The sequence below is a fragment of the Asterias rubens genome, chromosome 19 (assembly GCF_902459465.1).
Source record: "Asterias rubens chromosome 19, eAstRub1.3, whole genome shotgun sequence".
NCBI classification, from domain to species: domain Eukaryota; kingdom Metazoa; phylum Echinodermata; class Asteroidea; order Forcipulatida; family Asteriidae; genus Asterias; species Asterias rubens.
In genome coordinates, this window is record NC_047080.1 from 5,003,976 (window position 1) to 5,031,015 (window position 27,040).

A 27,040-nucleotide genomic window follows, 5' to 3' on the forward strand; every position below is an offset into this window, starting at 1 on the left:
TTTATTATGGTTGGATGACACCAAATGAAATCCCTTTCACCAAATGTCGGGATAACTGTTTCTATCTCGGTTTTGTTTTCTTAAAAATCACAGAGCAGCTTTGGGAAACTTGTATAGGATAATACATTTTGGGTTGACTATTTGAGAAAAATTTACTAGCGTGGGATTCAAACCAATGACCTGCGGATTATTGTGCCGGCGCTCTGCAAAATGAGCTATATATGTAGCCCTATGTTGCCGGTCTCCCTATTTTGTAAACCTTTGTTATGGGATGCAAGTCAGAAGCCATACATGTACCGTTAACTAGGCATCACATTCACATTATTTATACAACCTGGGAAGCGGTAGCCAGTGGATCACCTGAAGGGGATGCAATTTTTTTTATTTCAGATATCAAATAATAAACCACAAAGGAAACTGACTGGGAAAAATTAAGGGAATTTTGGGAAAATTTAGTTGTTTTGGGTTTTTTTCTTCTTCTTCTTTAAACAAATTGACTCTGCAAGTTTTTAACCGCAGTCATTCAGATTTTAGTCATAATTTCTAAGTATATTCATTTTACCACGATGATAATCCATTTGTGTTTCCCCTCAGACCTTGACAAAGTTCCTCTCATTCTCTTATCATATCATGCTTGCCTTCACCTCCATCACTAGAGAAAAAGAACTCCACCCAACGAGATATCATAAAATATTCCCCAGTCACTGACGACAGACAAAAAACAGTGACTCATCCTAAAGCTATTCAGGTTTCTGGAACGAACAAACGGGCGATTCTCGTTTCCTCATCTTTTGGTTTTGAGTTACGTTGAATTGGTGAAGTGATGTGTGTACACATTGCCAAGGTTGGGTGAAATTGTTCATGTATGATTATTGTAGAGGATGTGTTTTTAATGGATGTACTTTGGTTGTCATGACAATGGATTGAGCGGAGTTAAGTCAACTGTGGTGGGTGTTTTTTGCGATAAATTGTTGGCGTTTGAAATTATTCATTTTCCTTTATTGCTTCCTCTAGTAATGTCGTCTTCAGAGATTCTGAATATATGCTAATTGCTGAGCATAGAAAATCATGCTTGGATGAATTAAGTTACTTCTTGCCAAATTTGCATGGAATCGGCATTGCTTGCCTAGTTTGCTCCAAGTTTTTGAAATTTAAACCTGATTTCCTCAATAACTAATGACATACATTTGTTTCTAATAGATAAATTTGTTTAAGTTAATATGTCACATGGGTTGGTTATGCAAATTTGTGGACCAACTATTATGTTTGAGCTTTAAATGGAAGTGACCTCAGGGGTTTTCTGCAGACCTGCACTCAATTGAGAATATTATTATTTCACAGTTTGGCTCTTGTAAACTGATAGGGAGACTTTTTGTAGTTCAAATATTGTAATTTATTCATAAAGCATGTTTCTCTGTGATATTTCTCAACGTCTCGACAGAAGTCCCTTCCAGTTATTGCCTCTTTTGCATCTCTAATAAAATCAAATATCTTGAGTATGTGTTTGTGGTGGTAGAATTACTCGAGTTGAGACAAACTAAAGTCAATAAGGTGACAATAATCTGCGCGGGTGTCTGCGGCCGCGCTTGCTGTCGCGACTCCAGACCACACTTACCGTTAGACATGATGTGTCTTTCAAGTTTGATGGCTTCAGTTAAGCGCATTAAGAAGCGTATTTACACATCGCATCCTGCCATCTTGCCTTCACATCAACGTTACCGACAGAGGATTCAGGAGGCTGCTCTGAACTAATTAATAACGTAAACTCGTTAAGAAGCTAAAGATAGATGTTATTCTCTAGCTATTTGCATAAGGGATTCAATTATTTTATCTGATTAAACAGAAACAATTTGATGAATTAGATTTCGCTTGCAAGTAAAGGAAAGTACAGTGGTCAAATATATTGAGAGTGGAAAGTACATTTCCTACAATCTCTCTAGTTGTACAGCCAAATAAATTAAATGTTTCAATTAGTTTTTAATTTATTAATTTTTTGCTTGGGGTTTTTCTTGATGATAACTCAGTTTTGCAAACAATATTGTTTCTGAAATTATACTTTTGGAGAAATAAGTTTTGAAAAATAGGTTGGTTTTTCAAGGAAGTGAGAAATGAAACAGTTGTTATATTTAACCTTGTTTAATATTGATTTTTTTTCATGAAATTTGTCTCTGGCATTAAAAAATTCTTCTTCATTTAGACAATTTAAATATGTGGTAAACATCAATTTAACAACCAAATAGATTCTTAATGAAACTATTTTGATTAAATCATACCAATATTTCATAGAAATGAGAGGCCATCAATTAGGATAGATTTTTTCAGAATTGGATATATTTCTGATTTCCTCAAAGAAATTGTTTCCAACGAAGCGAATAATTCACATCAAACTCAAACACGGACAAATACGCCGACAGATGGTACCACGGTGACCTACTGCCATTTGTAATTAACTTTCAGGGAACCAATCACATCAGAGATTTGTACCTATCAAATATTGATGGATAAATGTGATTAGCGTCAGCCGTTAATTTCCTGCTTCATTAATGAGACGAATTACTTATCATGAATTTATAATGAATTGTTCTGCAAAGTCGTTTGGGGAGCAACCTTTATGTGTATTTTAATTTCATGACTGATTGTATAAAAAGCAACTGCAGAACGGCCCTCTAACTTCACCCTTGAAAGGGCACGGCAATTTTCCTTTGCTAAGGGGCACTTGTATGAGAAAGATGTAAGTTTGTATTGAAATCTTTCATAGGGCAACACAATAAAAGCACAGGGCACCACAGCAATTGCCTTGGGTGCCATGTGTTATCTTCAGGCCTGGCAGAGAATCGTATTATTATCCTTTATTTGTACTGATATACTTTATGTGCATGGATATTTAACTTTCTTCTGCTTTTAGTTGCTTCACTTTACTGTATGGTTACTTAACCTTCATGAATATTAATATTTGTTAATTAACCCTTATGAATATTCAGTTCCCTTTGTGGCTCACAGCTGGGGTCATGTCCATGGTGTGATCCATTGTGAATAATTGCTTGTTATTAAAACCTTGGAAGGCTTATACAAACCACTCGGGGTGAAGCTCAGTTTCATTTACTCATCGTGAACATTGGGTGGGAACCAAAACCATTATTCATCGAACAATAACGGCAGAAGTCTGCTTCACAATCGGATATTCTCCGATCGAAACCCAGATTCGTTTGTCATCTTTTGTCGTCGAGTTATGATTATTTCTCTAGAGGATCATTCGTTTATTTAACTGATAATACATGAATAATGCATTGGCTATTAACCTAATATGTATTATGGGTTATGTGGGAGTTTTGTGATTGGTTGGGCTATTTATAAAGCGACCAATAGTAATCCTCCTTGAGGTATGTAATGGTTGGCTTACAAGCACCCCCCCCCCCCAACTCGCCGGTGGTCGATGCCATGGTTTCGAGGATCCATTTCAGTTTTAATGAGGGTTGGAACTAAGACGTATCGTATTCCAGTATGCAGACACGCCCGATTCTCATCCATCGATATCTAAATTATTGAACGACTAACGACCGTCGACGATGATGAAGATTCATTACATCACCGTGTGCACGTGAGAGAGGACAGTGTGTCATCGCCGTGCAGACGGCTGCCAGTCCCGCACTGCCGAGGTCGTTGTTTTCTTCCGTACGCAACGTGAGCAAGCACAATAGATGTTGCTTGTAAATGGCTCAGTACGTTTGGTCTACATTCAGCGGCTGACACGTAATCGGAATGGCTTGATAGATAGAGACAGGAGTGATTATTGCATGACTGATTCGGCCAGTCTCTGCTGTGGCACTGTGTAGAAAACCACATTGCTGTATGTGACAGTGAATTACGTATGCATAATTTCACCGCAGTGGTTTACATTTTATCTACCTCAACGTTTGCAGCAACATCTCCACCAAAAGCTGTGCGTTTATAACTCAATTTATACACAACTGCTTCTATTGTCAAATCTACTGACAGTGTACAAACATGAGAGGCTGTTTTTGTAGGGAAGGAATTTAGTTTTTGATGGAGGAAGTCATTACACGGTCAGGCGACTAGGCCAGTTATGAGTTTACCAAGGGGTATGTGGAGCAGTGCGTTTCAGATTCTGGCTGGTATCTACGGCATTCAGATTCGTAGCAATGCTCCTAGAATCAAAGAGGGCCCAGAGGAAGGTAGGTTCAGATGGAAATGATGAGGATTTTGCCGTGAAAATTAGATGAGTTTTATGTGGCTTTGTGTTGTGGCTGGAGATGAATTGTCAAAATGTAAAAATATATACTGGTAGTAGTTTAGATATTACACGGTGTCTTGTGCTGGTGCTACATTGTGCTGTGAATAATAATGTAAACAAATTTAGGATAAAAAATGTATACTTAGTTTGAGTGTCTACAGACAAATTTACCCAAATATAGTGCCGCAATACTGTGTCTGACACCACATTTCAAAATGGCTTATTGCCGTGGGTGCCATTGGTTATTTGAGGCTTGGCAGAACCGTGTTATCCATCCTTTATTTGAACTGATATATACTTGTTGTCGTATCTCTGTAATACTGTTGCATTGAAGTGCCCAAATTCAGGGGGTAAAATATTTGTTAATTAATTTTTGCTTTGCGCCGTTTTTAATATGAAATGTCATCAAATGCAAGAATTGATTGATCAGTGTGTCATCATGTACTCAGAATTTAATATGCAATTGGCTACTCTATTAATTAAGATGTGATGTTCTGTTTTTAAAACTGTGTATTGAAATGTATTTCATTTGATTGTGGTGATATATCAATTTTTCATCTCTGCAAGGTTTAGTTGGTTTTCTTTGATTGATTGTTGTAATTTAAGGAAGGTTATTAAAATACTGACATAAAATTATTTATTTAATACACCCACCAGATGGCTAGTTATTTATTATCTAACCCAACGTTCTAACAGGGGTATTGCTAAGAAAAACATAAAACCTTGGTTATTTTTCATCTTGTCAGAGCAGCCCTGCATTCTTTGTTTTTTGAAGGGGCAAAGGGCACCAAGGCATTTTCTCCTTGGTATATAGGGCACCCTATGAGGAAATGGTAAATTTCTACCCATGAAGTATCAGACCTGCCACTGCCAGAGGTTTTAATATATTCCACGTCCATGTCCCGAACAAAGAGATTAAAAATCCATCTTGGAGGCCAGGTTCTTGAAGATGGCTGGAGTGTGTCTCAATGCATTATCAGGTCATGTATAGGACTCGGTCAATGCTTACCTATACAATGTGAAGTGGGGAGCAGTGGTCAGTTTCTTTTGTATGTCCATCACAGAGGAGCAGATGTAACTTGAGGAAGATGGTCTTTTTTGTCCCATTGTCTCCTAAACCAGGTCCCATGGTCAACAATTGTCTTGAAAGTTATTGGGAAATATTAACAGCGGGAGATTTTCTTCGCAGGTTTGATGAAAGTATGATTTGAAACTTTGCATGGTGGATGAAGAAAGGCTTGAGTGTCTTGATCAAAATATTATATTGATCCACCAGCTGGTTGAGAATCTAAAACTATGACCGTGGAGAGTGATGGATGTTATTATAAGAAAAACAAATTCAAAATAAACTGAAGTATGACTTGCACCTGCCACCTCCAGATAAATGTGCTGGTGCTTTACCAACCTACATGTATGTTGGTGATATACCCGCTTGGCCGTCTTTGTTTAAGGGTACCAGTCAGAAGCCAAATTAAGGTTTAAAAATTAGGTTTAGTTGCGGATATTTTTTTGCTCATCCTCTTCTAAATCTTTAGTCTTTTTTGCATTTCAATATAAATGACTGATTTATGTCTTGTGGGTTAAATATTTGTTGTTTTTTTCTTATTTTGTTTTCTTCAGACGTCAACCAAGATGGCGTTGGTCGAGCCAGACGGAAGAGTGCTCCTAGTGGCCCGATTCAGATGACCACAGATGCCTCAAGTCCATCATCTAAACTATCAGTAAGTCACAAAACAAAAACTTATTTTAACAACAGAGATTGTATCATTGTTTTTGCCAGGGTAACTCCAGGGTTTAAAGCCGTTGGACACTTTCGGTAAACAGTATTGTCCAAAGCCCACACTTTGTGTATCACAACTTCTTTCACAGGTGTCTTTCAGTTATCTTTCTGATAAATTTGGCCAGTAAATCAGCATTACATTGCGGAAACACATGAAAGGGTTTCAGATTGAAATATTTCTCTAGATGATTGGACAAACTTAATATTTAGTGAGCATTCAGATTGAAACTAATGGTTTCAATTCTATACTTTCTCTATATATACCAGGTTAGTTTAGCAATACTTATTTTGTGACAGCTACAACCTGTTCTTGATAATGTAAAACATTCCATTCACAATCTAAAGGTTTCTGGAGTGATTTATGCTGACCATTCCACAGTTGTATTAAACAGGCTTATAACTTACTCATTCAATGAGTCATGTCTTTCAAAACAAGCAGAAAAACACGTTTATAAATTGTGATCAATTTTACGTCTCCTTTGGGAGCAGTTACCCAATATGTATTTTGATAACTAGGGTACCTCAGCCTTGAACCCGGAGTCACCCCTAAATATGTCTAATTTCCGGCCGTCATACTACATGCTTTATGGTTAGCAGTCATGCTCAAATTATCCAATCAGTTTGGGTTTTCCTTGGAAGCTTTCGACCGTTACGACTGGAAGCGAGAGTTTTCAATCGAGGGAGCTGGGAATGTTTTGTTTTTTGTTTCAGGGGGAGGGGGGGGGGGGTGGATTTTGACAAGTTGTCAACAACATGTTAATCACTATTTGTTGTTCTTGGGTGGTGCACACCCCTTGGCCCAATAAGTTAAGCTGTTAAGTAGAGAGTGCTGCTTAACAAATGTGTATCTTGGTGCACACATATTTGCAGTGAACCACTTTGTTAGATATAAACTCTGGTAATTTGTTTAGTAACCTTTTTATGTTTAACTTTAGCAAATGTGCAGCAAATGGGAAGTGGCCAATACTGATATATGGAAAAAAGTTTTTGTTACCTTGAAATTTGATATTTTTTGCTCAAATATGAAATCATGAGGTTCTATATCAATGTTTTCTCACTTACGTTATTTTTTTTTTAAAACTAACCACATGAATCCTATGTAATGAATTGGCTGATTTTGATAGATTCTATGTTGTGTAGCCAGACTCAACAGATACCTATCCAATCTCAGCAAGGTGATATTTTATGAGTCAGGTGTTGTTGATGTTGAGTAACTGAATGCTGAAGGATTCTGGTGAATTTAGGAAGGATTTTTGAGGCAGAATGACTTGGGTTTGGATTTCAGTGGAGAGCCAGATGGGTTGGCTGTAGGTTTCAGATGATTTCAGGAACGTTCACGGTAAAAAAATTAATAAAGTTAAGGTTTGAATTAATCAGGATTGGGGGAAATTTCAATCATTTTGGTTGCGTATTTATGAGTGACACTGGATTTTAAAAACAAAATAACCTTGATATAATTTGATTGTACGGTCGGCGAAGAGGTAATGTCAAATATAGTTACATCTTTAATGTGCATTTATTTTCGGTAAAAAGTTAATAAAATGTTTCATACAAATATTTGAGACTTGGTTAGAGTAGCTTCGCTGTAATAGATTGAAGGTCCCTTGAGCTTAAGATGAAAACAATTTACAAATGTTCGCTCTAATCCCATCATATTGTGGGCTCGCTCAGCCGGTAAATCGCATTTACGAGCTCTAGCGTATTCTCGTTTGAATTGGAATGAACTGAGTAAATTATAATTTGGTTTTGTGAGTTCAGATGGATGTTTAATGCGTTTGCAGTCTCGGTTGTGACTTTTGTATCGATTTTGAGTCCAAAGTGCTGTGCACAGCCCTGGCACAAAACTGTTTATTCATTTACTTACAGTAACAAAACAAAAAACTTTCAATTTGAAATTGATTGTGAAGTTCAGTTAAACAAAGTTTCAGGTTCAAACAACTATTTCATATTGTAAGGGAAGGAAAACTGAAACTAATCTTCTCTTCCCCAAAAAATGAATAACTTCCCTTTAAAAATATTATTGTTGTTTTTAATTTTGTTGGGCTTGAGCATGGAAGGGACGTCATAGATTGTGACAGTATATTTATATCTATTTTATTTCTTTTCTTTCTTTTGAGAAAATAGAATAAGCTGCTGTACACTGCTTACCAACCAAAATGACCTATTGATTAAATGCAAAAAAAAGTTAATCGCCTGACATTCCTACTCTAGCAGAGTCTTTCGTAAAGGTGTTTTTTTTTGTGTGTGTGTGTTTAGAGAGACTGCATGTTCCACTTTTAAAACCATATATGTTTGCCCAAGGTGTTTTTACAACCGCAAAATGCATCCAAACTGATTTGCATACTGCACAACAATATCAGGTGTGTGAATAACATCACCGCTGAACCACTTTTTGAACTCAATTACCGCTTGATAACACTTGAAGTGGGCCGAGCCACCTTTGGTCATATGCTGAAGCCATTTGTTAGAGGGGTTTTTGATAGTGAAGTTATAAATTCTGGAGTAGTTTCCTTTATAAACGTGTCTCGGTATGTATTAAAGTTCAGAATGGTGCGAATGTATAGGACACAAAAATTAAAGTGAGATTTCCAGCTTTCTCCAAAAGACGATCAGAGCATACTGATCGAAACGTTGATTTTTAAAACCAATGGTTCTTTTCAGAACCACCTCAACCCAATTAGAGATTATCATTACATGGTGTTACCGCAAACCTTTACTATAAAGTGCGATTTGACGGTTCAGAATGAGTAAGTTTTCCTGAAGACCTTCTCTGTATGGGGACATGCAAATTAACAAATCTTGTTAACAAGATGTTGCTAGTGTATATTATCATACTAACTAGACCAAACCAATGAATATAAATAACCCAGCTAAACGAGCCAATATCCTCTCAAGTAAAAACCACAGCTCTATTAATCTTCTCTTTTTAATTTCAACAACCAAACAATTTCTGAGAATCAATCATACATTCCCGGATTGAACCGTCGTGTTTTAATTTCAAACCAACCCAGTACCTTCAAACAAACCATGCCGATTGAACAACGCGCACAATCCAACAGACAGTAGTTTTTTTAATAATCCCTGCCGTATCAGATAAGAATGTTTTTTGGTCGGTACTCAGTTCAGGCCAAGTTCACCGGTTCACTAACCCTCGGTAAAGCGTCATAGTTTCCTGACAGCAGCTGCGCTCGGTGAACTCAGATTTTAAATAAACTTGACCCTGACCTCTGCTTTGGTTCACCTGTAAGCGGGTGAGTTGAACATCGCAGGGAAAAATGCTTCTTTTCCGTCTTGTTGACTTTATCATTGGTTAGGTAGGGTACATATCCAGGCAAACTCTTAACTGTGTTCATGTAGTCTGGGTCAAATTTCATAGAGCTGTTAAGCAGAAAATGCTGCCAACATTCAATGCTTAGCAAAAATTTAGCTGGGCACCAGTCACAACAATGTAAACTTAATGTTTTTTGGGCTAGTTACTTGTTTTTGTTAAGCAAATACTTTTCTGTGCTTAGCAAAAATTGAGTGGGTCACCAGTCACAACGATGTAAACTGAATGTAATTTTGGCTGGTAACTTGTTTTTGTCAAGCAAGGTTTTTCTGTGTGCTTGGCAACTTTTTGTGCTTACAGGCTTCATGAAATTGGGCAATGTAGCCATAGATGTTGTTTGAACATGTGCCCAGACTAGAGCTAATGTTAAGGTCTGCAATCTTAAGTTCGCCGAAATTGGTTAATCACACATGGTTTGTGGGTTTTTTGTTTTGGTGTTAAGGTTTGGGGCTCACCAATATTATGATTTAATCTAAAACTAAGGAAATATCTGTCATCACCTTCATGTGTTTTTCGTATAATTGATGGGTGTCGTAGTTGGTTTAATTTCCACCGGAGGAAATCTTGTCACGTACAATTTACCTTGTCATAAATTCCTTCCTTAAGTGTTAATTGACTTATTTAGTTTTGGGACCAGGTGGAAATACAAACCACCCGTAATTTGTTAATAATTTTTTTTCTTTTTCTGATAGAGAAATCGTTTGGAGCAGACCCATTTATGCTAATTCATTCTTCGCATTTTAGTCTTTTATCTTAAATAGACCTTATGCGCATGACATAATTTCAGTAGGGCGCCCTCTCCTAGAGGTCAAAATGAGGTTGTTTATTGGCCAATCCTGTGCGCCGCGTGTCCAAATCTGTGCGTTTCTATTATTTCGTTACCGTTTTACTTCTAAGATGGCAGCTGGATGACGTCAATTCATAGGTCTATTTTTAAGTTTTAAATTTTTCAGTGGGTTCATGTTTTCTTCTTACATTCATCCTGTGACAATTCAATATCATTCCTTGTGGTTTAGCTGATGGTCCATGGTTTGCCAAGATAAGATCTGGGCCCAATTTCATAGCACTGCTTAGCGGCCGATTTTGTGCTTACTGTGCAATTTCTATTTCATAGCGCTGTTAACCGTAAGCACACAAAAAGACATTCTAACCTTCCGGTGCTTACCGCACGAAAATAAATGACGCCACAATGTAAATCCACGGTAAACACACAATATGGCCGCCCAATTTTTCTGCTAACCTGTGAAATATGCTAAGGCTTAAGCAAACTCTTCTGCTACAATAAGCACGCAAATTTACTTACCGTTAAGCAGCGCTATGAAATTGGTCCCTGGTCCTAAAAGCACAAGACTTCGAGCATTCCCTGCCATTGGTAAAAAAAAAAAAAAAAAAAACAGTTAGCAATTTTCATTGTAGGCCTTCTTCATTTGTGATATGGATTAAACAAGCATAGCTCTATGACATGCCTGGTATTACACAGAACCCATGATGGGGGCCATGGTCTCTGTTGCCCCTGGCCTGGCCTTGGTGCCCCTTCATTTGTGATATGGATTAAACAAGCATAGCTCTATGACAGGCGTGGTATTACACAAAGCCCATGATGGGGGCCATGGTCTCTGTTGCCCCTGGCCTGGCCTAGGTGCCCCTTCAAAAGTTTCCCACCAATAAGGTTTATCGCGATTTAGAACCGCAATGCATTGTGGGAAGGAATACGGGGCGGTTTCTATGCAGTTTCTACGACTCGCGCACGCAACGCCTATACCTTTGTGTGGGTTCAACAGCGCCCTCTCTTGATATTTTGCTATTCGCGATAAACCTTATGAAAGTGCAAAATGAAAAACAACCTTGCCTCCTTCTGAGAAAGATGAAATTTCAGGTCAGCTATAACTATGGTTATACCATGGAGTAAGAATTTGCTGTACAACGAAGGAGTTGCCCCTGGTCTTGGACTTGGTGCCCCATCAAAAGTTCCCCACCAATGGAAATGCAAAATGAACACGACCTTGCCTTCTGAAAGGTGAAACTTCAGTCCTGTTAAGGTAGTAGGGCCCGCTACCAACTGGAAATATCTAGAGTGGGCTTAACTCGACTTTCCTGTCAGGAAATGAATATCCTCCAGAGTTCCTTGGGCAAAATTAGAAGCAAGTGTAGGAGAAGTTAGTTTCTTTTTCCTTCTCTACCTTCTTATCAAACCGACTGAGTCCAAGACGTCTTGGGTCGGCGAGGATGTTGGTACTTGTGGCTGCTAATCATATGGACTGGTTTAACCATGTTGTTTCAGATGAGGTTCCCTAGGCATTGCAGAGGGGATGTGGGATTTTGTCATGCGTTACTTGAAGAGTGGTTTGGTACATCTAGAGATTCGGGGTCATAGGTCACGCGTCTAGACGATTCCAAACTGTGATAATATCACATTAGAGTTGATATAATGGTAATGTTCTTGAGAATGTGCTTTAGAATTTGCAGTTAGCAAATAAGATTAAATTTGAGATTTAGAAAAACAGATTCTAAAAACATCTTTACGAGTTTCAGGTTAGTAGCCACAATGTTCATTTTTGTAATCAAATATTTTCTTTTTGTGACAAAAGACAAAGTAGGTTTAGCTGTCCCATATCATACAAATCACCTTCTCCATATTTGATATAGTCAATATATGGAAGGCAACAATTTGTAAACATTTTGGCTGGAAAGGTTTGATAATTTTTAGAAAGAGGCAACATTGTGTATTTATTCATGTTCCATTAAAGTCAGTTTGCTACATCTGCTAATTAAGCTTGGGCGATTATTCCGGAGTACGGTATTTGTGCAATATAAAGAATGCAGAGAACCATTTAAGAAGTATCTATTAATGAGGAGATATCTCCAGGTTGCAAATTGTAAAATATTTCAGTCTTTTACAATTGCTGAGTGAGTCTGTAGACGTCTTTGATGAGGTTAGAGAAGAGTGCTAAGACATGAAGGAGAGATGGATGAGTAATCAGACTCAATCCTTGAGATGTTCCTTTATTTAAGACGTTGTCCGTGGTCGTCTTGTCATGTAATCATTTCCTTCCTTCGATGGACACAACATCCATCTGGGAATCAAGCCCCCCCCCCTCCTTCTAACATTATCTCTGTCCTCACACGTACATCAATCCGAGCATGCAGCGTAATTTCATACATCATTGCATTAAGAGTGTAATCCCTGCCTTGTTAGGAAGAGCATGGAGAGATTTGGGATTGCAGGAAGGTTCTCTTAGGGACGAGGTGTAACCTCGAGACGTTCGAAAAGCATCTGTCGGGATGGGGATGAAACTTAAGACAACATAATTTAGAGTCATTATCAAAGACACTGGACACTATTGATAATTGTCAAAGATCAGTCTTCTCATTTAGTGTGAAGCATAAAATAAAATAAAACTGTGAACATTTGAGCTCAATCAGTCGTCGAATTTGCAAGATAATAATGAAAGAAAAAACACCCTTGTTTTTGTCAGATGCTTGATTTTGAGACCTCAAATTCTAAATCTGAGGTCTCGAAATCAAATTCGTGGAAAATTTCTCGAAAACTACGTTACTTCAGAGGGAGCCGTTTCTCACAATGTTTTATACTACCAACCTCTCCCCATTACTTGTTACCAAGTAAGGTTTTATGCTAATAATTATTTTCAGTAATGCCCCTTATTTTTGACCGCGCGAGGGCGCTATAAATAGTATTTTGATCACTTCCGGGGGTACACGCGATTCGCCCTGCACAAATTAATAGGCGTTCTGTCACTTTTGTTGCGCCGTAGTTTCAATTTGCTTTAGAGGTGGATTATAACGGCTCCTTTAAAAGTTTTATTGTCTGTGATGGATTAGATGTCTGTGGTTATAATGTGTTCCAATCTTTAAAAACTGTTTTGCGTATGAATGAATATACCCCCGGAAGTGATTGAGAGCGCCCTCACGCGGTCAAAAATATGGCCCATTACCAATAGTGTCCACTGCCTTTAAGCTTGCAAAGGTTATAAAACGCTCACTTTTTTTAAATCAATCTTTGAACTTGATTCTTGAAACAATAGAGAGGGGGTATTTGAACGGGTTACTAAGCTAACATTTATGGAAGGGTGTGTTGTTGTGTTTTAAAGTAAATTCTGGGGCAACATTCGTAAAGTCTGTCAGCACAGAAATTTGTAAGCACAGAAAATCATGCTCAGCAGAAATGTGTTACTGGAAAAATTCAGCTAGATTCCATCTCTGGGTGCGCGGTTTTTACAGCTGCAAATATTGCTCAACCATTTTCTGTTTAGCGGGAATAAGCAGAATACCAGTCACAAACTGTACTTGGAAATGGTATTCCGGTAAGCATAATTTTGTTGGGCTTAGCTGCTTTTTGTGCCTATTGAAATTGGGCCCTTGTGTGTGGCTGTTGTTGCAGAAGCTCTGTGTTGTTGAGAGTAGCAGAATAGGGCCCTCTGTTGCTAGTAGTTGGCCAGTGCACGTAGGTGTGTGCATTGATGACTCACTCTGTATTGTAAATAGAAGCCTATTATTAAATAATGGTTTGGGAATGTCTGGTATGTATTCATGCAGGGATTGTATCTACTCATAGGGCAGGCTCATTATGTTCAGTTACTTCCTCCTCCACTGATCTATACTGTTCTTAGAATCTAGTCACTATTTTCTCCAATGTCTTAGGCTAAACTAGATGAGGAATGTCCCTTCATCCTGCCTGGGTTCAGCCATAGAGCAAGGACTGCTCTATGGTTCAACTAAGGTCCCACTCAGTTCATGATGAGTGGGAACAAGTTGTTGAATAATGAATATTCCACTCTCGTCTCTAGTAACAGTTTATTGACCCTAAACCACAAGCTATATTTACTCTATATAGACTCTCTGAATATTTTACATACAGTTTTGTTGCTCATAAATTCAAGGGAAGAGGTCTGTGGTTTGTCAAACCAGTTCCCTGATTCAGGATTCTAAAATGATTTGAACTTAAAAATGTCTTGAAGATTTAAAGAGTCTACATCTATATAGTGTAAAACCATGGAAGTTTGAGAGGTTTAACCTATGGATTAAGACTGACTTTAATCCATTTTCCAAGATGTTTCGTTTTTGGCCAATCACTTTCCTCAGTGGAGCTAGCAGTGGTTGACTCCAAAATATTGTACACAAATCTGGATTAGGGGGATTTGTTGAGATATGGTTTATGTTACAAGGTTTAAGAAGGTGAATGCTTACCAAACATTCGATGAGGAAATTCATTTTGCAAGACATATGTAGTGAAAACATTGACAGTGAAAAATAACCTCGTTTAGAAAACAGGTCTTATGAAACAATTAGTGTGTTAAACTAGAAAAAAAAACATACTTAAATTTAAGCATCTTGAAGAGGATGTGAAATTTGATGCTTTGTCGTTAACTTTAACAACTGTTGCCACCACTGAAGAGGCATATCCTGTCTCCGGGATCTCTTCAACAATTGTTTACCTTTTTCCCTCACCACCATCCTTTTGTATTCTAAAAATAGCCAGTGATTCGATACTGCTTGTGAATACCAGGGTTAAATGGAACAATAGATGGGGTAGACAGGTGTTTTGGCCAGGGTTGTCCTACCCCATCTCAACCCATTATACCCCAGTGTGGTCTGCTTGGGCCAGGGTTGTCTAGGTCTACCCCACCTCAACCCATTGTACCCCAGTGTGGTCCCTGCTTGACATAGTCATAACATTTTTCCAGTGTTAATCACCAAACCCGATGACCAAATCAACATGACTCACATAAAAACAGGCTTCCCACAACAAAATGACCCAACAAAGCTCTCTGGTGGTACCGATTTCCTGTTTAAGATGTTAATTTGAGTTGTTGGTCCATTTCCTACAAGAGCTTCTTGAGTATAGGACATGAGTTGCCGGTTGGATTTTAAGATTTTAAGATGATGTGGTTACTGTACAGGCTATCATGAAATTTTCCAAGAAGAATGTCTCTGCTTGCAAGGTAAAATATTTTAAGTTGCTCATATTGGTTTGTTTTCTAACATGTTTGTGATTCTTTCCATGTTGGTCATTCCTGGTTCCATAGAAAGTGTAACTAATTGTTTTATGATCTGTTGTTCAGTCTTCAATCTTCAGCTCTTTTGGAAAAATAATTGATGGAAAATTCTTGCTTATTTGTCAATGGAGAATCTACCTTTAAATGTTGTCATAAAATCTACCTTAAGCATCTGTACTTGCTTCATCACGCTACCCACCCGGTAGGAGGCTCAGCTTTGTAGCTTCTATCTGGTTTCTAGTTTCAAACAGGCAACCAATAAATGTCTGAAAATATTTGTCAACATTTTTGTTGTCGTTTTTTCCCCACCTGGCTCTGAAAGTTGACCTCATTAAAACCTACTTTGACCATTCTTTGACACAAGATTGCAAGATGACCAACAAAATTTGCTTACGTCATTTTCTTTTTGCTTAGCAGTGTAGTAATAAATCAGTTCAGAAATTTGTAACACACTTTTGCTTCAGGTTGTTGTAGAATTGTGTGCAAATTAAGTGTACTTAATTTAAAAGTGCAAAAAAGTCTACTAAATGAATTGTATATGGTGTAAAATTTTTCTGAAGGTTTTGTAAAAGCAATCACAGCTACTGCGCAATAATATCAACAGTAGCAGCCAAGGACAATACATTTTTATAAGAAAAAATAACTAGTAACAGATGAAACCCGCTAAGCAAATTGCTAAGCGGTGTGACTTTGTTAACACTGGTCCCCTCGCTGTATGTTAATGTCAGATATCAGTTCTCACCGGTAGTCTGGGAATGTTTGTCTGTAACTGATAAGCACATGCTGATATGTGTGCTTGCTAGCTCTGGGTATGTTGCCTGCTTGAAACCTGCTGAGTCGCATACAATTATTACCTTCACAACTTGATATGAACGCTGGGCAAAAAGTCTAAACATCTGTTGGTTTGAAAACGCACATACTAATGGACTGGCTTGTTTGTTTTGATTGCATGGGTTTTTTAAAGGTTCACAATTTGATATGAACGCTGGACAAAAATTTAGTCATCCATCGGTTTGGAAATGCACACTATCTGGACTTTTTATTTATTTATTTTCATTGCATGGCAGTTGAAAACCTGTCTTGGTTATCATTGCTTGGCAGTTGAAAACCTGTCTTGGTTGACCTATATTTTTTCCCCGATACATTTGTAAGTGTGAGGGATAATGACAAAAGAGTCTGGTGAGCTTTGCTGCAGAAAGATGAAAGGTTGTTCTAGAAACAAAGACAACTTGTGGTGTTTCTTTTAATGATGAATTCTTTCAGTGGTTTGTCTCTAGTTAAATTTGGCGATGGTTAGTGTTTGTTCAATCAATTCAAATAAAATAAAAATATGTTTTTGTACTGTTCTAAAAACAAATTATGCTCATCCACAATAGTCTGTAATATAGGTTTTCTCGGTCAAATTCGGCAAATGTGCCGTCAATTTCATTTTCATGCGTTCGAATTAAAGCTGTTTTGCCTCTCCGCTTGTTACTGCGTTTCAAATTCAGAATTCGGCCATTCAATTTCGTTTAGAGTAGCACTCTGTTCAATTTAGCGTATCGTCATTCTTTTTCGTGACACACACTCCTCAAGAAGCGTCTGCAAATTTGAATGCTGCTTTGGCGAATTGTTAAATTGAATGATTATTTTGTAAAATCGAAGGACGCAACATTACATTTGACTATTATAAAACAAAATTGAATGACCCTTTTCAGTTGCATTCGATTTCGCGCGAAATAGAGTAGCTTTTTTGGTGGTTAAATTGTCTGCTCGTTTTCCGAAATTGACCGAGAAAACCTATATATGTATCAGGGCTTGCAACTCTCCCTGATTCAGTAGAAAGTTCCCTGATAAACAAAGTTGGCAATCTCTCTGACTATAGAAACCTTTTCCCCATTACGTTGAATGTAACTCTATTGGTCTATATCTCTATGATTGTTAAACAAAATCTCCCCAATTGCAAGATGCAAATGTTAGCAGCTCTGATGAAGTATTGGGCTGTATTCATAAAACATAGCAATTGCTTTTTCTAGGCTTTTGCTCACATCTTTATACATACATCTGTATAAAGCTGTAAGCAAAAGCCTAGAAAAAGCAATTGCTATTTTTTATGAATACGGCCCATTGTATGCCTTTGGATTGGCGGACTCGGATTTATAAAGCTTGTTTTTGCTGAAACAGTATTCATCTCAAGTAAACTTTGTATATATTCCATCGTCCCATCGGGACCTATCCCATCTATATTCAAGCCACATATGCATTCCCTCCTATTACAAACCCACCATGTCCCAAGACATCAAGCATCTTCAAAATGGCTGGATGCACTTCCTCCCCACATCGCAGGAAGCCATTAGGGTCCAAGTGGTATTCAGCAAGGGTTCCCACCGGTCTTACCCCCCTCCTTAAGACGAGATGCGTATCGCCAGCTGCCGATCCGCTCTTGGTGACTGCTGAGTCACGGATTAATCTCTCATCTGAATCTTGGAGATGACGATGCGATGCGCTCAGTTGATGCGCTCTGCGTGTTAAGCTACAAGATTCCATCTTGGTATGAGGCAGAGGAAAGAAGTTCTCATTCCTTTAGGAATAGTCAGAACGACGAAAGGACAAATACGCACCATCTTACATCCATGATTGAAGACTGCTTTGAAGCTCATCTTGTAAGGAAAATAGTTCCATCTCTCTGGAGGATGAATTTACTCTGAAGAGGACTGTGTGAAATGATGCTTCATTAACTTTAAAGATTTGTTTTCATTCTTAATATCCCGTACGGAGGAAAACTGGTTGCGTCTTCACTTCAAGACACTATCATCCCATAAGAGGATGAGATGCTTGGATTTCTGAGACATCTTTGCTCATCAAAGTTCAAGACATTTAAAAGTCATTAGTTTAGCTACATCAAAGTACGATGAACTATTTCAAGTCTCTGTCTTTGCAGTTTTCCTGTACTGCTTTAGTTTGGGTAAAAATTGTTTGAAAGTCACAAGTGTACTGTATTAACGCAGAGTCGCAAGTGAATTATCGCAGGATGTTGTGTTGTGATAGTGGAATTTTCAACAGCCCCTTGTGGCATGTTACGGTAAGACAGTTTGATATTTCATCTTCGTTGCTGTGAATTCTAAACCATTGTCAGTCACAAAACGGCTAAGCTGTTGTGCTTTAAAAAGTGCGTCTTTCTCTGATCAGTTGCAGAAATAAGAATTTGTAAATAAATATTGTATGCTTTCTAATAAGTGATTTGGTGTTGAACAAAGACAAATTGACAAGAGCGGGATATGAAGCTACAACGCGCCAGCACTCTACTAACTGAGCTATCTAGCCCTAATAAATTGTGCACATTTACAATCATTTGATGACTATGTGCATGACTCCATTGGTTGGTCATACTCAAATAGCTTGGTTGGTCCCTATTTCTGGACTTTGCACTATATTCTGGTGGAACGACTGGAAAGCTGTTAAAAAGTAACAGGTGCAAATGAGAAAAAACATACATTCTTACATCTTACTCATAGATCTCATTAATGGTTCTGTGTTGGAAAAAAAACAGCAAGAAATGATGAACTTTGCTGTAGGCCTATTTTCAGGTCAGCTCGTGTCTGAGATGAAGTAAGACATGATGGGAAGATGTATTTGACACCACCCACGATGACGAATCAAGGAACATGACTACATCTTCATCTTGTGGTTATTCATCTTAAGATGTTCAGCTGCTGCCTCACAACCCCATGCAGTTTTATTCCAAGAAATAGATTCTCTGATTGATTCTCCATTTATAAGATTTGTTTCTTAGTCTCAGGTCATTTTTGTTTGGAGTAGGTTGATGAGCGGACGGTTGTGCCTCAAGTTTTACTATGGAAATTATTTGTCTGGAATTTTTGTGTGGATATGAGGTGAGGTTGATCATTTGAGAATCCTATATAAATTTTCAATATGAATTGCTTTGGGTATTGCAGATGCTTCATGAATAAAGATGGGTTAAGGTTTGAGCGCAGTGACCTGATTGGTTTAGATTGTTCTCAATCAAGATGTGATCAAACTTAAGAGACAATATGTCTGGTAACGTTAATGTCTGGTGCCTAGTATCGCCTTTTCACGTTGTGGCCTGAGATGAAGTCAATGAAGTCTGAAGGTTTGAATGAAGACGATCTCCTTTGATGGAAACAACTCTTGGATTTAGTCGAAGCTAAAGGGAAAGAGATAACCTGGGTTCTGGTTTGAGATGATAAACTTGGCGCCATTTTCATGATCTGAAATGAGGAATATTTTTTAGAGTTGCTGTGATCTTAAATCTGTTTGGGATTTGGTACATTACCCAGTTATCAAACTGCCTTGATCTTAGTCATGCTCCTTGCTGCAATATGCAGTAGTGAGTATTGTTTCACATCATACTATAAAGGGATCAGACTATTCCCTCCCAGCCTCAGTTTGGTTACATTGAATTGAATGAGAGGAAAAACAAGATGGCGGAATTATGATAAAGGTCTACTGGCTTGTTTGCAACACAGTTTTTACTTTTGTATATCGATCAAAAGATATAATTTGGGAATATATAATTAGCTGTTGCCTGTTTACCAACCCAAAAGGACCATGGTAAGAATGCAAACAAAACTGTTAGTGGCGAGAGTCTTTCTCAAAGGCTAAAGAGAAAGACTATGCTATGGTCGAAACGTCATGCCATTAACTTTTATTTTGCAAATATAAATTGGAAGAATTAAATGGTGCTTAGGACTAGCACAGAAAAACTTTGTTAGATCTTATTTTCCATTCACATTCGTGTCCGGAGAGAAAGGACTTCCTAGAAGAAATGATCACAAGTAACTATTATCTACTACCATTAACATTCTCAAAAGTCTTGACGTAAGTGTTGAGAGTCCGTTAGCAACTACGTAACAACACCTTGCACAAAGTCTAGTGCATTCCTTACTACTGCTTCTCGGAATGGGGGTAAAGTCTGGTAGCCGTCTCCACGGATGAGCAGTCAAACCCTTGAGCTAATGCTATTCAGGTTGAAACAACATCATTGTGTTGCTGATTGAGGTTTGGAGCCAGACTCTTTGACGAAGAGCCAACTGCATTGTAGTGATTGATGGTCTTGAATGGGCTTAAGGATACTTCTAAACTACTTTTGTCCACTTGAGTCTACTTTTAGCCTTTTGTCATACAGCCATCTTGACTCCATGAAAGAACCCAGCCTCATTTGAATGATAGCAAGACTAGTTTGTTATCACATTTTTCCAGAGAACTTGTTGGTGGTAGGGGTTGATTTGGCAAGGTGGTGTCCCAATCCCACCTGTTGGAGCTGTTATCTGGGTAGAAGAAAAAACCCAGTGTGAAAACAAGTGTCCTGCATGTGGGATAAGGCCAATATTTATATGGGATTCAAATTAAATGTGAATAGACATGGATTGATGACATCCTTTAGCCTAGCCTAGCCTAGCCTAGCCTAGCCTAGCCTGGTCTTCCAGATCTTTGCTGAGGATTCTGACAGGTGTTACTATGGGTGTCAGTTGTCTTAAAGTTCCTCTTTCTTATTGTTGCCAGGGTATCTTCCCGAAGCGAATGAAAATCGCTCTAAAGAGGACCAAAAGTGTTGGGAAATTTGACAAACACGGGCCGCTTAAAGAAGAAGACGAAGGGTAAGTTTCAATCAGTTTAACCTTAATTTTGTACCTTGTTTATTTGTTTATTTATCAGTATTTAAATCCCGTAAATAAGTTAATAATATTTTCTCATTGTTTGATGTTTTACCTTTACAACTATCGTTCATTCATTCATTGTTTATTCATTAAAAATATCACACGGCAGCCCAGGGCTGAATTGCGGACATTTTGTACAAAAAGTCAGAAAAATACAAGGAAAGCTGAAATCATAAAAGCAGACAAAACAGAAAGAAAAAAACACAGTAAATGTGCACAAGAGAAGACAAGAAAACCACAGGTAAACTTTCTTGTGTTAAATTTCATTAAATCACATGTATAATTAAAACGTAAATTGTTAGTTTCCAACGACAGAGCTCTTTCACAATCCCCCTTTTACGTCATTATTAACCTTAGCTGCAATATAAATCTAAAAAGGTCCGACATAGGGCTGAGCTATAAAATATCTAAATTTGGACGCAAAGGTTTCGTTGACGAAACTCCACAACTGTTGAAATCACCGGCAGGTGCAGGAAACGACATGAAACCCAAATGGAGATCTAGAAAAAGAAATAGCTGTGTCATCCGATGTCCACAGTACTCTGTTCAATTAATCCTTCTACTACAAGTTCCTATGTTCCCTGGTCAGATGCGTGTCACTGTATGAACTTCACTGAACAAGTTAGGGATTTGTTCAATTGAATTGAGAACTTGTCTTTCTATCTATTCTACTGACTTTGGAATTCGGGAGACTACTTATGTGTTTAGTTTAAAGGAAATTTCCCGAATTCCGACATCTACTTTGTGGCAGTAGAATAAATAGCAAGACAAGTTCACAAGAGCAAATCTACACAGCAAAATATTTAGGAATATACACATGGTGAATACTGCAAACTGAATATACATTGATACCTCACCATGCAAAGCCTCAAAACCAAAGTGAAACAAAATGGCGCATTGTGGTTGAGTGTTAGAAGAGACAGTGAATCCAATACTCAGATTTGGTTGTGATCTTTAACTCATTTTGATTATAGAAATCAAGCTCAGCCTCTTGTTACTTAGCAAGTTCTCTGCTTGCTGTTAACAAATCTGTTTCAGAATAAAGACAGTTTTATGAGTTCAAGTCCCACTCAAGGCCCCATTTAAGGATCTTTTGGGGCAAAATTAACTACTTCTGAAATTGTTGTTTACCATGAAAAACCTGGTCCTGTTCCTTTTTATTACTTCTTGTGGTGACCAATACACTTAAAACGTCCCTTGTGACTCTTTGTGTTACTCACATTGCTACAAATAATAAATAATACTTTCCCGTCGAAAACAACTGAGACATAATCATATATAATATTCTCACAACTCCTAGATAATTAGTAACTTTGCAAACTCACAGTCAACATAAAAAGGAAACATAATTCATATCTAGTCCATAGAGATGAAATCGTTTATGACGATTCCTGTTTCTGTTTTCGATTTTCTACAGATCCGAGATGACATCTCCACACTCGATCAAGCCGACTCACTCCCATGAGTCATTGCTCCTCGGTCCTCAGACCTCCCTGGATGTCTTTGACCTCACCGCGAATGACCTGGTCATCCAGCCCCTCCACAGCAGCATCTTGGGCCAGGATCATTGCTTCCAAATCACCACCTCAGTCGGCAAGAAGTACTACTCCTGCAGGTCGGCCAGCGAGCGAGATAAATGGATCGAGAGGTGAGGATAGAAATCACAGAAATGCTCTCTAGGAGTTAGGGTTGTATTAACAAGAAAAAGGATGAACGTCTCGAAGTAGCCGAGTCACCTGTGAGGTCAATGCCTTAGTGGGAAGTCGAGGGGTGGAAATGCTCGAAGCATTATTCTGGAGGTGGGGAAGGGGCGGTTGAAACCAAATCGTTGGGAGTATCTTGAAGGTTTATTGTCTAGGCGAGGAAATGTAATGCGGAAATGCTTGGAGGTTGGTTTAGTATGGGCTGAGGTAGAGCATGACAGGTGTGTAACTGTGAATAGAACAGGTACAGCACTTGCTATTAGTTTCAAATGTATTCCTTAAGGCCGCCCCCGCGTCAAGTATTTTGTCCTGATATTGAGAGTCTGAATTTAGCATCTAAGACTTCCTTTTTTTATTCTCTAGACGAGCAGAATAATTCGGATCTGTTGCCCATGTTTGTAAATCCTGTTGTCAAGTCCTGAAAATGCAGAAAGATAAGGCCAAGTTTGAGCAGCGACCATTTGATTTTGTCAACCACTAGTCAATGTTTCATGGTTACCTACGCATGCAATACATCCTGGTTATCAAGCAAAATTGCCAATGGTGGACAATAGTCAATTATAGTTCCTTGCTGGAGCTTGCTCAGAGAATTAACACAAAAATGTCTTGGAAAGTTGCAGGATCTTTGAAGCAGTGAGTTTGATATAAATCAGCTTCCAGGAAAGCATGCAAATTGCGGAGTCCTCGTCAGCTAGCCAAACAAGATATCGCATCTTCTCTCACTTCTCATTCTCTTCTCTCGTCTTAAGTCCTTGATGGAGAAAATTCATTACATCATTTACCTTCTGAAGGCATGTCTTCACTCCCCACCCTGTACTTCCCCTCATAACACCTCCTAAAACATAGGATGAGAACCACATGATTCTAATTGACGAGGTGCAAGTTTTCACAGCGCCATCCCTGATTTTAGCCGATACTGTCACAGTCGTAGAATCTCTCCTTCATCCCTTCCAGTGTGTCCTGATTTTCATCTTAGCTTAATCTCCTGGAACATGTTTCCTATTAACGAAGAACTCATTAAAGTTTCTACAGACGTAAATAAGACTTTAGTTTCTTTAACTGATCCATGTTTACTCAGTAAAAGAAAACAGTCTGACCTTCGTTGCAGGAACTCCCTGCTTAGGGTTAATTTGTTGAGGGACGCTCGGCGTCAAATTTGTCTGTTTTTCTGATGTTATGGTACATTAGCAAAAGAACATTCACCCTTGGTGTGGGTTGGGGGTTCGGAAACATGAAGTAGCCTCACAAAAAGGGGTGTCGTAGCTTTTGATTGCTTGAAAAATATCACTTAAGATTGAAATACGGTGACGCCAAAAAGTCTTATTTTACTACATGCCTTTGGGACTTTACAGGGTTTGCCCTTTTTCAGTGACCGGCCAACAGGACCAGTTAGCTTGACATTTCACTAGTCAGGAAACTTGTTTACTTGTTTATATTTCATATTAAAGGCAGTGGACACTATTGGTAATTACTCAAAATAATTATTATCATAAAACTTTTCTTGATTACGAGTAATGGGGAGAGGTTGATAGTATAAAACATTGTGAGAAACAGCTCCCTCTGAAGTGACGTAGTTTTCGAGAAAGAAGTAATTTTCCACGAATTTGATTTTGAGACCTCATATTTAGAATTGGAGGTCTTGAAATCAAGCATCTGAAAGCACACAACTTCGTGCGACCATGGTGCGACAAGGTTTTTTTTTTTCATTAATATCTCGCAACTTTGACGACCGATTGAGCTCAGATTTTCACAGGTTTGTTGTTTTATGCGTATGTTTAGATACACCAACTGTGAAGACTGGTCTATGACAATTACCAAATAGTGTCCACTGTCTTTAAGGGAGAAAGCTACTCTAGTTAAGCTCTCAATTATGAACATTTGTGTCTTGTTTTTTTATTATTGTTTTGGTTATTATAGAATGTGAACCAATTCACAACAAAACTAGATTAAGTTTTAATTGATGAAAGGTTGTGGCATTTTAACAGAAGGTTGAAATAAGTGGGAGTTACACTCAACTGCTTAAGCCATTTGCCGTTAAAGTGCAAGGAAATATATAAATAATTCCTGGGAAGGTTTAATCCGAGGTAGTTGACGTCATTCTATTTTTAAGAAATGTCACAAGTGTACACGGTGGTTATTTTGGGTTCCCTTGATGTAAACGTCTGCCGAACAGCGACACTTAGTCACGCCGGAAACATGTCAATCTAAGTCATGTTCCGTCTGGATTTAAAAGCGGCCGTCAACGACTGGGAGACTATCATTGTCACAGAAGTAACTCCACGTAGGAACGTTATTTTAAAATCACAATGTTTGATTTAGTGGAGTATGTTGTTGTTGTTCCTTATCATAGCATCCGAAGTGCTGTACATCCAGAGAAAGACAACAAGCGGAGGAAGGATAGCGTCTTACGACTCTGGGTCGTGGAAGGAAAGAATGTCCCACTTAAACGAAAGTAAGTTTGTAAGATAATTTTTATGAAGAGAGGTTTGCGGTAACACCATTTGAATATCTCTTTTGAGTAGTGTATGAGTGGTTAACCGCCGGCTCTTTTCAGAACCAACACTACTCAAAAGATAAATACACATGGTGTGACTACAAACCTCTCTGAGTTATACTTGGTAAACCATGTGAGTAACTCGTTTGAGTAACTCGTTTGAGTAGTGTATGAGACGTTAACCACCGGTTCTTTTTAGAACCAACACTACTCAAAAAGAGAAACTCACATGGTTTTAATGCAGGCCTCTCTTAGTTATACTTCCACCATGCAAAGTTTCAAACCCTACTTAAGATGATTTATCGTCTTGCTGAACTTTTAGAAATTATCCCAAAAATACCATTATTTAAAAACATTCACTGCAGCTGGAGTTCCTGAATTGTTACTGTAACCTCCCTGATCAATCATTAATGAACAATTCATCATTAGCATGGCAATTTAATTCCTCATCGGTTTGTTAATTCCGATTGTTAGTTGGAGTAATTCATCATTAGTTGTTGTACACTTGTATTACATCCCAAGAATCTTTCAAAGTTAGCACATTATTCAAGAAACTGCAGCAAACTTACCATTAAAAAAACTACTGCAAACTAGAAACTACTGCAAACTAGAAACTACTGCAAACCGCAAACTACTGCAAACATTCTCCTGGACGAGCAGAGTATACTAATCGAAGCGTCGAGACCAAACCGACTCTTTTCAGAGCCAACACTTGCCCTAAGTTTACTATTTATTTGTAGTTTCTCCTTATTTCTCCAGACCATGCAAAGCTTCATACAATACAAACTTACCCTGGTTGTGTTTTTTGTTTTGTTCCCAACCGAACAATTACAAGATAAAATTTACAACTGTATGTGTGACTTACTGATGATGTGAAATAATTTAATTAATTTGTTTTCTTTTTGCTGAAGGTACTACTGTGAAATCTACGTAGACGATGTCCTCTATGCTAGAACCACAGCAAAATCCAGGGGAGATGTGGTCTTTTGGGGTGAACAGTTCCTTTTCACGTAAGTCGAGTAATACTAACAGCTGGAATTGGTTGGAACAAAACGAGTAACCAAGTTGTAAATGCTTTTTGTTGGGCCCAAAGAAATGCTGGCAGATCAGACTTTCATATGAGAATATTTCACTCTAATATTGGGAAATTTGATTTCTGGAATTCCTGGAGTTTGCAATTGATTTTTTTTTCAAATGATTTGATTCACAGATGTCTTCCAGAAGCAAAGAACGTTAAGATTCATTTATACAAAGAGCCAGACAAGAAGAAAAGAAGAGACAAAAACTACCTGGGTAAGATTCTACTCTGAAACAGGCCCCCTCCCCCCCACCCCCGCAAAAAAAAGTCAAAACAAACAAACAAACAGACAGACAAACAAACAAAGCAAAAAGATCAAACAAACTATCAAACACTCCCAATGCCCCCAACAAACACCTCATTAAAATAAATAAAACAACAAAAACAATTAAGTTATAAGAAAAAAAAAACATAATGCCACTCAACAATTTAACATATTAAAACCGAATTTGACAAATATTTTCTGTAAAAACATTCTCTGCAAAATATACATAATACCTTTTGCTTCTCTCCTTGTTCCTCCTTAAAAACGAATTCCAGAACTTTTTGATATTGTTTCTAATATATGCTAAAACTTAAGGCTATGAATGGTGGAAAGTACTAAGTAGGTAAGATTTGCAGTGACACCATGTAAAAAATCTCTTTTAAAAGTAGTGGTGGCTCTGAGAAGAGCCGTTTTCTGCTCTTATGATTTGTAAGAATGGAAGTTTAAC

The 27,040-nt window shown here is 38.0% G+C and overlaps 1 protein-coding gene across 6 annotated transcripts in view; it reads left to right on the plus strand.

Moving 5' to 3' along the window:
• LOC117302919 (ras GTPase-activating protein nGAP-like) overlaps positions 1-27,040 on the plus strand; it is a 63,848-nt gene that overhangs the window by 19,466 nt on the left and 17,342 nt on the right. For 2 of the 6 annotated variants that reach the window (XM_033786904.1, XM_033786905.1), the window contains exons 1-7: positions 3,627-4,193; positions 5,873-5,973; positions 20,898-20,992; positions 22,470-22,700; positions 25,106-25,207; positions 26,161-26,259; positions 26,460-26,542. In XM_033786904.1, the coding sequence (XP_033642795.1) occupies positions 4,085-4,193; positions 5,873-5,973; positions 20,898-20,992; positions 22,470-22,700; positions 25,106-25,207; positions 26,161-26,259; positions 26,460-26,542 (820 nt within the window). In that variant the 5' untranslated portion in view covers positions 3,627-4,084. Of the gene's footprint in view, positions 1-3,624; positions 4,194-5,872; positions 5,974-20,897; positions 20,993-22,469; positions 22,701-25,105; positions 25,208-26,160; positions 26,260-26,459; positions 26,543-27,040 lie in introns of those variants that run through there. The other 4 variants (XM_033786900.1, XM_033786901.1, XM_033786903.1 and 1 more) reach the window with 3 other exon arrangements.